The sequence below is a fragment of the Oncorhynchus gorbuscha genome, linkage group LG23 (genome assembly GCF_021184085.1).
Source record: "Oncorhynchus gorbuscha isolate QuinsamMale2020 ecotype Even-year linkage group LG23, OgorEven_v1.0, whole genome shotgun sequence".
Taxonomy (NCBI): domain Eukaryota; kingdom Metazoa; phylum Chordata; class Actinopteri; order Salmoniformes; family Salmonidae; genus Oncorhynchus; species Oncorhynchus gorbuscha.
Window position 1 is genome coordinate 55,308,381 of NC_060195.1, and position 10,132 is coordinate 55,318,512.

Consider the following 10,132-nt stretch of genomic DNA (forward strand, 5'->3'; position numbering starts at 1 on the left):
CAGGGGTGGTAAAACCTTGGATCATTGTTACTCTAACTTCCGTGACGCATATAAGGCCCTGCCCCGCCCCCCTTTCGGAAAAGCTGACCACGACTCCATTTTGCTGATCCCTGCCTACAGGCAGAAATTAAAACAAGAGGCTCCCACGCTGAGGTCTGTCCAACGCTGGTCAGACCAAGCTGACTCCACACTCCAAGACTGCTTCCATCACGTGGACTGGGACATGTTTCGTATTGCGTCAGATGGGAATATTGACGAATACGCTGATTCGGTGTGCGAGTTCATTAGAACGTGCGTCGAAGATGTCGTTCCCATAGCAACGATAAAAACATTCCCTAACCAGAAACCGTGGATTGATGGCAGCATTCGCGTGAAACTGAAAGCGCGAACCACTGCTTTTAATCAGGGCAAGGTGTCTGGCAACATGACTGAATACAAACAGTGCAGCTATTCCCTCCGTAAGGCTATTAAACAAGCTAAGCGTCAGTACAGAGACAAAGTGGAATCTCAATTCAATGGCTCAGACACAAGAGGCATGTGGCAGGGTCTACAGTCAATCACGGACTACAAGATGAAATCCAGCCCAGTCACGGACCAGGATGTCTTGCTCCCAGGCAGACTAAATAACTTTTTGCCCGCTTTGAGGACAATACAGTGCCACTGACACGGCCTGCAACGGAAACATGCGGTCTCTCCTTCACTGCAGCCGAGGTGAGTAAGACATTTAAACGTGTTAACCCTCGCAAGGCTGCAGGCCCAGACGGCATCCCCAGCCGCGCCCTCAGAGCATGCGCAGACCAGCTGGCCGGTGTGTTTACGGACATATTCAATCAATCCCTATACCAGTCTGCTGTTCCCACATGCTTCAAGAGGGCCACCATTGTTCCTGTTCCCAAGAAAGCTAAGGTAACTGAGCTAAACGACTACCGCCCCGTAGCACTCACTTCCGTCATCATGAAGTGCTTTGAGAGACTAGTCAAGGACCATATCACCTCCACCCTACCTGACACCCTAGACCCACTCCAATTTGCTTACCGCCCAAATAGGTCCACAGACGATGCAATCTCAACCACACTGCACACTGCCCTAACCCACCTGGACAAGAGGAATACCTATGTGAGAATGCTGTTCATCGACTACAGCTCGGCATTCAACACCATAGTACCCTCCAAGCTCGTCATCAAGCTCGAGACCCTGGGTCTCGACCCCGCCCTGTGCAACTGGGTACTGGACTTCCTGACGGGCCGCCCCCAGGTGGTGAGGGTAGGTAACAACATCTCCACCCCGCTGATCCTCAACACTGGGGCCCCACAAGGGTGCGTTCTGAGCCCTCTCCTGTACTCCCTGTTCACCCACGACTGCGTGGCCATGCACGCCTCCAACTCAATCATCAAGTTTGCAGACGACACTACAGTGGTAGGCTTGATTACCAATAATGACGATACGGCCTACAGGGAGGAGGTGAGGGCCCTCGGAGTGTGGTGTCAGGAAAATAACCTCACACTCAACGTCAACAAAACAAAGGAGATGATTGTGGACTTCAGGAAACAGCAGAGGGAGCACCCCCCCTATCCACATCGACGGGACAGTATTGGAGAGGGTAGTAAGTTTTAAGTTCCTCGGCATACACATCACGGACTGAGTGAATTGGTCCGCCCACACAGACAGCGTTGTGAAGAAGGCGCAGCAGCAGCAACAATGCCACTTAATGTAATGTTTACATACCCTACATTACTCATCTCATATGTATATGTATATACTGTACTCTATATCATCTACTGCATCTTGCCATCTTTATGTAATACATGTATCACTAGCCACTTTAAACTATGCCAGTTTTATGTTTACATACCCTACATTACTCCTCTCATACAGTGGGGCAAAAAAGTATTTAATCAGCCACCAATTGTGCAAGTTCTCCCACTTAAAAAGATGAGAGAGGCCTGTAATTTTCATCATAGGTACACTTCAACTATGACACGCAAAAGGAGAAAAAAAATCCTGAAAATCACATTGTAGGATTTTTATGAATTTATTTGCATATTATGGTGGAAAATAAGTATTTGGTCACCTACAAACAAGCAAGATTTCTGGCTCTCACAGACCTGTAACTTCTTCTTTAAGAGGCTCCTCTATCCTCCACTCGTTACCTGTATGAATGGCACAAATTTGAACTTGTTATCAGTATAAAAGACACCTGTCCACAACCTCAAACAGTCACACTCCAAACTCCACTATGGCCAAGACCAAAGAACTGTCAAAAGGACACCAGAAACAAAATTGTAGACCTGCACCAGTCAAGACTGAATCTGCAATAGGTAAGCAGATTGGTTTGAAGAAATCAACTGTGGGAGCAATTATTAGGAAATGGAAGACATACAAGACCACTAATAATCTCCCTCGATCTGGGGCTCCACGCAATATCTCTTAAGCCAGTACATGTCCAAGCCCGTCTGAAGTTTGCTAGAGAGCATTTGGATGATCCAGAAGAAGATTGGGAGAATGTCATATGGTCAGATGAAACCAAAATATAACTTTTTGGTAAAAACTCAACTCGTCGTGTTTGAAGGACAAAGAATGCTGAGTTGCATCCAAAGAACACCATACCTACTGTGAAGCATGGGGGTGGAAACATCATGCTTTGGGGCTGTTTTTCTGCAAAGGGACCAGGACGACTGATCCGTGTAAAGGAAAGAATGAATGGGGCCATGTATCGTGAGATTTTGAGTAAAAACCTCCTTCCATCAGCAAAGGCATTGAAGATGAAACGTGGCTGGATCTTTCAGCATGACAATGATCCCAAACACCCCGACCGGGCAACGAAGGAGTGGCTTCGTAAGAAGCATTTCAAGGTCCTGGAGTGGCCTAGCCAGTCTCCAGATCTCAATCGCATAGAAAATCTTTGGAGGGAGTTGAAAATCCGTGTTGCCCAGCAACAGCCCCAAAACATCACTGCTCTAGAGGAGATCTGCATGGAGGAATGGGCCAAAATACCAGCAACAGTGTGTGAAAACCTTGTGAAGACTAAAGAAAACGTTTGACCTCTGTCATTGCCAACAAAGGGTATATAACAAAGATAAACTTTTGTTATTGACCAAATACTTATTTTCCACCATAATTTGCAAATAAATTAATTTAAAATCCTACAATGTGATATTCTGGATTTTATTCCCCCTCATTTCGTCTGTCATAGTTGAAGTGTACCTATGATGAAAATTACAGGCCTCTCTCATCTTTTTAAGTGGGAGAACTTGCACAATTGGTGGATGACTAAATACTTTTCTGCCGCACCGTATACACATACCTACCCTAAACAAAACAGAAAATACAAATTATTTATATACTGAGTAAATACCAATGTGGCTGTTCCAGGTCTGTGTATTTTCTTTGAGTAGTTTTATTGCAAAAAAAATGTTTTACATTTGTGAAAAACACCAAACACCATGTGTGAGATTTGTTTTGTCTAACATCAGTTTTCTCTCTTTCAGATCTATTCCAGAAAGCCATCATCCAGAGTGGTACAGCTCTGTCCAGCTGGGCAGTTAACTACCAGCCTGCCAAGTACACACGGATGCTGGCTGAGAAGGTGGGCTGCAACATGCTGGACACCATCGACCTGGTGGAGTGTCTCCAGAGCAAGAACTACAAGGAGCTGATCGAACAGAACATCTTACCCGCAAAGTACCATATCGCCTTCGGCCCCGTCATCGACGGCGATGTCATCCCGGACGACCCCCAGATCCTCATGGAGCAGGGCGAGTTCCTCAACTATGACATCATGCTGGGTGTCAACCAAGGCGAAGGGTTCAAGTTTGTGGAGGGCAGCGTGGACAGCGAGGACGGCGTCTCGGCCAACGACTTCGACTTTGCCGTGTCGGACTTTGTGGATCACCTCTACGGCTACCCGGAGGGCAAGGACACACTAAGGGAGACCATTAAGTTTATGTACACTGACTGGGCCGACAAGGAGAACCCTGAGACAAGAAGGAAGACGTTAGTCGCACTCTTCACCGACCACCAGTGGGTGGCGCCGGCCGTAGCCACAGCGGACCTCCATGCCCAGTATGGTTCGCCGACGTATTTTTACGCTTTCTACCACCACTGCCAGAGTGACATGAAGCCTAGCTGGGCTGACTCGGCACATGGGGACGAGGTGCCCTATGTGTTCGGGATCCCGATGATCGGACCCACGGACCTGTTCAACTGCAACTTTTCCAAGAACGACGTCATGCTCAGCGCGGTTGTTATGACTTACTGGACTAACTTCGCCAAGACAGGGTAGGTTGTCCAATTCTGTTTTTACTACTGTCTGTCAGATTGTTTATTTGAAGTGGATAAATGTCCCTCCTGGATCGAGAAGACACATAGAAAGTTATGGGAGCATAGCTTCAACTAAACTGAACAAATCAGTGCTCCTACAAGTCTTATAGAGGCTTTGGTTTTCATTAAGGCTTTGCCGTTTGCAGATATCATTTGATATTTGGATCACGTCGTTGTTTCCTGAACCCTGGGATTAGCCAGGTAGCAGGATGTTTGCGACCCAGTCACACTGAAAATTAATTTTAAGGTGAATAAATAAATTCTTGAACAGCTTCATAGGCTGTACCATTCCCTCCCCCAGCTCTCCGGCTTGGCTAGCGTCCAACTGATCCCAGTTCAGCAGGGGATAGATTGGCAACGTTATTGACACGGGGAGGCTCTTTTACTCCGAGTGCTTTTTGCTTTCCCATAGTGCTGCTTCAAACAAAGCAGGAACCCAAAGCAAATTCATGTCATTCGAGAGTGTCCGTTTTTCACAAGAGTCTCTCCAAATGCAGACAAACACTCCCGTTGCGATCCTCAATTTCCTCGCTCGATTGAGGGTTTTCCAGAAAAACGGCTCCCAACAACAGACAGGGGGATTCGGAGGGATGAGAGGCATATCATTAACTACTCATCTCAGTGCTTTGAAATGGGGTGTTGTACAAAATAGAAAAGTACAATATACAGGGAAGCCTTCTTCCTATTCGTAGTGGATAAAGGACTGAACAATGAGTGAGGCTTGTGTGTATGTGTATCCGTGCGTGTTTCTTAGTATACACTGCACATGCAGGCTATAGTCAACTAAAAATGAAGACAGCTGGGAACACATGGCAGACTGGAAAAGCAGATGTTTTATTTCACCTGCAAAGAGAGGCTTTGTGTCAAACAGAGCATCTGAGCTTGCCATACATGTAAGTAGTATGTGCAAGCCATCTGCCTCTGGCGAAAAAGCAGAGGCTGGGTAGACCGACATGCAGGTTTATTTATATCTATGACTTTTCTATTTCCATAAACCTGCGACGACGAAGTCTCTTAGGAGGTGTAGACTAGCCCTCCATCTGAATGTACTTCTGTTATCACACAAAACAGACTGACAGCATGGTGAAAGCATATGTTTTATGGACCTTCTGAGATACATGTGAATAGCTTGCTAAGTATTTATCAGTCCGATGGGCATGGGATGCCTGGAGCGTTGTCTTTATTCCAAGTCTTTGGTGTCTGCATATTGTTACAGCAGACGCTTCCATATGCTACTATTAGGGCTTAAGTGATATTGTACTGGGATTCACATGCTAGCTGGAACATATGCACATACACTATGTATGTAGCTATTGCTAGGCAGTCACTGAATCCATTTCAGGAAGATTAGCTTAATTTACCCAGAGGTGACATTTTGACAGTGTAAAATATGTCAATGGGAAGATGTTACTAACAAAGAGACTGTAGTGTAATATTCAGCAAGGCACTAGGGTTTGACACCAAGTACTGCGAGCAATGTACCCATTTTGGAAACGTCTTTGCAATTGTGGAATAGTGCATGTGGCCCATGACGTTCAGAGTGATGCAAACAAATATACAAGTTCTCTCGGATAGAATGACATAGCAAAATGTCACAAGATTAGCTTTGTATTGAATAATAGCATATTGAATCAGATCTAATTGAATCCTACTCTCCAGGGATGCCCAGACATAATTTCCAATTTTTTTCTCTCTCTGTCCATCCTTCCATTTACAAATGAATGACATACTTAGATCCTGCTGTGATCGGTAAGGACAGGATTAAACAGTTATCCATCAGCCGGAGATACTGTCATGCTGGATTAGCCAGTTAAATGTATCCTGATCCCCTGAGACCACTGTTATCTAGTAGGCCACCTGATGGGACGGATGGAGCTGTGATAAAAGCAGCCTTCTCCCAGTCTCCCAGTCTCTCTGTACTCGAAGAGCTTGTTTCGTAAGCAGAGCAGACCTCTGGGTACATACCTATTTTGATGTCTATCAAATGTATTTTAGCATTGGCTCTAGTCTGCCTGGAGTGCCAGGTGGGGGGGGGGGTTGCTGTTTTCCTCCTAATCAATCAGTTTTATTTGATCAGGCAAGCAAAATCAAACCCAGCTAAAGTATTGTAGATGATCTCAAATAGTATTTGAACCCAGGTCTGCATCCGAAGTCATCTTGAATGGTCTGATGGGTCCTGAGTGTCCCCTGGTGCCTGAGTGCAGTGTATGACTCAAGATAAGGCCTTTTTTTCTGTTCAGCATTCAGCTGGACATTCCCCCTTCCCATTCCATTCCTTTTACGCTTCCACTCACTCAACAGTATCAGGCTCCAAGGTTGTCGTCTCGACTCTGCCTTCTCTTTGAAAGTTAATGAAATCACAGTCACAATGTCACAGGAAAGTTGCTCGATTCCAACTCTGAGGCAGTCCACTATAATATCTACTTTAAAATGTCAATGGGAGAATAAAAAGGCTATGCTACAGTGAAATGTTAACACGATCTAGGATATTGGGACATTTCATACTAGATTTTTTTCTATGAATAACAGAGGTGTTTGTTATGAACGTTAAACATGCTTTGCATGAATCAATTATATGAGTCTTGTAACTGTACAGTAGGATGACTCAGCTCTAAAGTGAACCTAATGGGTAGTTTTAGTGGCCATTTGTGACTTCATCTTCTTTTTATTTTAATGAAGATTCCCTTCAGTGGGCTTAAAGAAAAAATATATATATTACAGAGGTAATAATGACCACATTGACTCACTTGGGAGGAATATAACATAACATGTCTTTCTAGTATATTTTAATATTTTGGGTCAATAATTTTCAATTTCACGAGCATTGACTTCACAAGCCTAGAGATAAAATAATGCTTAGGTGGCCATTATTCAGAATGCTGTCCTTTTTTTCTATATTTTTTAAAACATTTTGTAGAACACTGTCCTGGAAAGGACAATTGTATAATCATTTCACAATGACTCATGTTTTTTTAAAATCTTCTCTATTTCAGAGATCCAAACCAGCCCGTTCCTCAGGACACCAAGTTCATCCATACAAAACCCAACCGCTTTGAAGAGGTTGCCTGGTCGAAGTACAACCCCAAGGACCAGCTCTACCTGCACATCGGCCTGAAACCCAGGGTCAGGGACCACTACCGGGCCACTAAGGTAGCCTTCTGGCTGGAACTAGTTCCACACCTCCACAACATAAATGAGTTGTTCCAATATGTATCCACAACGACCAAGATACCGCCGCAGGACACCACCCCGTTTCCTTACACCAAGCGTTTCCCGGGGAATCGGCCTTCTACCACCCGCCACCCTGGGGTTCCCTCCGCTAACACCAAGCAGACCACCGACCAGCGGAAAGGTGAGGACCTCACCGACGAATCAGCCGTGGTTATCGAGACTAAACGGGACTATTCCACGGAGCTGAGCGTCACCATCGCCGTGGGAGCCTCGCTGCTCTTCCTCAACATCCTGGCGTTCGCCGCGCTCTACTACAAGAAGGACAAGCGGCGCCACGAGTCAAACCGGCGCGGGCCAAGCCCACAGCGTATCTCCGCCGGGCCGGCCAACGCGGCGGCCAACGCCAATGACATCGCCCACCTGCAGAGCGAGGAGCTGATGTCCCTGCAGATGAAGCAGCAGCAGCAGATGGATCACGAGCACCACCACGAGTGTGAGTCGCTCCAGGCCCACGACACGCTGCGCCTCACCTGCCCGCCCGACTACACCCTGACGCTGCGTAGGTCGCCAGACGACATCCCCCTCATGACGCCCAGCACCATAACCATGATCCCCAACTCGCTGGCCGCCATGCAGCCGCTTCACAACTTCAACACGTTTGTCGGCAGTCAGAACAGTACCAACCTGCCCCATGGACACTCCACCACCAGGGTATAGCTCTTTGTGGAGAAGTCAAACGTCCATGTTGCCTGGCCTATGTTGGACAAACACTAAGGAAAGAGAGCAGAGTGACTGACTGTGTTTCACACCGAACTCGTCTCAGTGGACGAGATGTTATTTTGCTACCATGCCTTCTTGAACAGTATATATCAAAGTCAAATATGAACTTCTAATGACGTGTTTGAAAAGTGACTGTTACCATAGTAACGCCGTTTTCGGAGTGAACCTTCTCGAATGAATCGAAGAGAGTTTTACCAAAAGAGCAACACCTGAAGACAAGTGGAATAATCTGCTGTAGAATGCTTGAATAGACAATACGAAACATGAAGGGTTACAGTGATGATAAGGATTACTCCAAAACCTTTTTTGTGCCATCAAGTACATCATAGGACAACAACACACAATTGTACATTGAATTACCACTCTACTGCATTGGTAAAGTGTGACAGACTAGTCATGGGCACTGAATTTAAAACTCCCCCCAGCCTGACATGTATTTATGAAAACTTTGTAAAAAAAAAACAGTATATAGTTGTGAGTAAAAATAAACAAAAACATAGACATTTAAAGAGCTTCTATTGTTGTTTGAGTTTAACTATGGCTTTTCCAAGCGTGTTCTTTCTGTTGAGGTGCATGTAAATAAACAGTATCAGTCATTATCCATTGTTTTTGTATTAAAATCTGTGTTTCATTGTTTTCACAGCCAGCAGATAAAAAAGTGCAAACACTATCCATTTTGGGAGCATACTGTGCATCGTCTAGACAACCATGACATTGTCCTGTGTGTCCTTCGTATCCATTTCTGACACAACGCATGTCCGGAAACTGCTTTATAATCTACATTTTCAGACAGCATTCTGATTCTGTCTCAAAATGAGGTTCGATAGCGTGAGTCCATGTTTTGTCACCCGAATTCGACTTGTTCTGCTTTTAATCATTTTGTTTGTAGGCTATTTATGTCTAGCGGCAATCTCACCACTGTCTGAGCTTCAAATGTGACCAGCAATGTATTACTTGGAAAAAAAAGGCAGTGGATTTTGGTATCAATATTAGTTGGATATGTTTGTAAAAGAAGTATATGTTAGATATTTCAAATTGTCATATGCTAGCAATATGTAAAGTATTGTGCCAGGCTTTTGATATGTTGGGTTACTACAACACAAGTGAATGAGTGTAAATAATAATAATGATATTATTAATAATAATAAAAAGTCAACATTAACCCAAATTATTTCCGTTCCGCATCCTATTACAGAAAAAAACAAAAGCAAGTCCATATAAAAGGGTTTATAATACTGCTACATTTGTAAATTCAATGAAAGATATATCCTTACCATTGGTCCATCGACTATCAAGATACCAAGGGTTTTGACGTAGGATATGAAATGATTTAGTTTGTCTGATATTGTTTGCAGTTTTGCCTTCGGTGATAGATGATATTTCTGGCTGGACACCTGTGTAAAGATTTTCCGCAGCATTTTTAATAAAATATCACAGTATTTTCTAAAGAAAAGCTTCATGGACATTTTTTAAACGTGTGTGTGCCAGTCTGTGTAGGAAATGTTGGATGATATGCAGAATTTGGAACACGTGCCTTTGAATAAGACTCCTTCATTTCTTATCTAACACAATGAAGACACGCATTTCCATATAAATGGATATACTGTATCGTGTTGCAATTCCGTCCTCTACTCCTATTCACTTTGTGCAGATGCTTCATGGACCTCATGAAGTTAACAATTTAGAGTTTATCAACACTGGCAATTTAAATTTAACAACCAAAACTTTAAAAATGTTATATTGGAATTTGTAAATAGTTCAGCCAAGAAAAAACCCACTGACTTACAGACTTGATAAATTGCCACTTTGCTCAGGAAGGGGAAAGAAAAAACAGACCCACTTATGAGCTGAATAGCCAAGT

At 44.3% G+C, this 10,132-nt stretch overlaps 1 protein-coding gene across 2 annotated transcripts in view; it reads left to right on the forward strand.

Annotated features, from left to right (window-relative positions):
* The window catches only part of LOC124011490 (neuroligin-4, X-linked-like), a 74,524-nt gene extending 64,805 nt beyond the window's left edge, over window positions 1–9,719 (forward strand). For both annotated transcript variants that reach the window (XM_046324920.1, XM_046324921.1), the window contains 2 exons: window positions 3,489–4,278; window positions 7,314–9,719. In XM_046324920.1, coding sequence (XP_046180876.1) covers window positions 3,489–4,278; window positions 7,314–8,208 — 1,685 coding nt within the window. In that variant the 3' untranslated portion in view covers window positions 8,209–9,719. The remainder of the gene's footprint in view (window positions 1–3,488; window positions 4,279–7,313) is intronic.
* The last annotated feature ends 413 nt before the right edge of the window (window positions 9,720–10,132 follow it).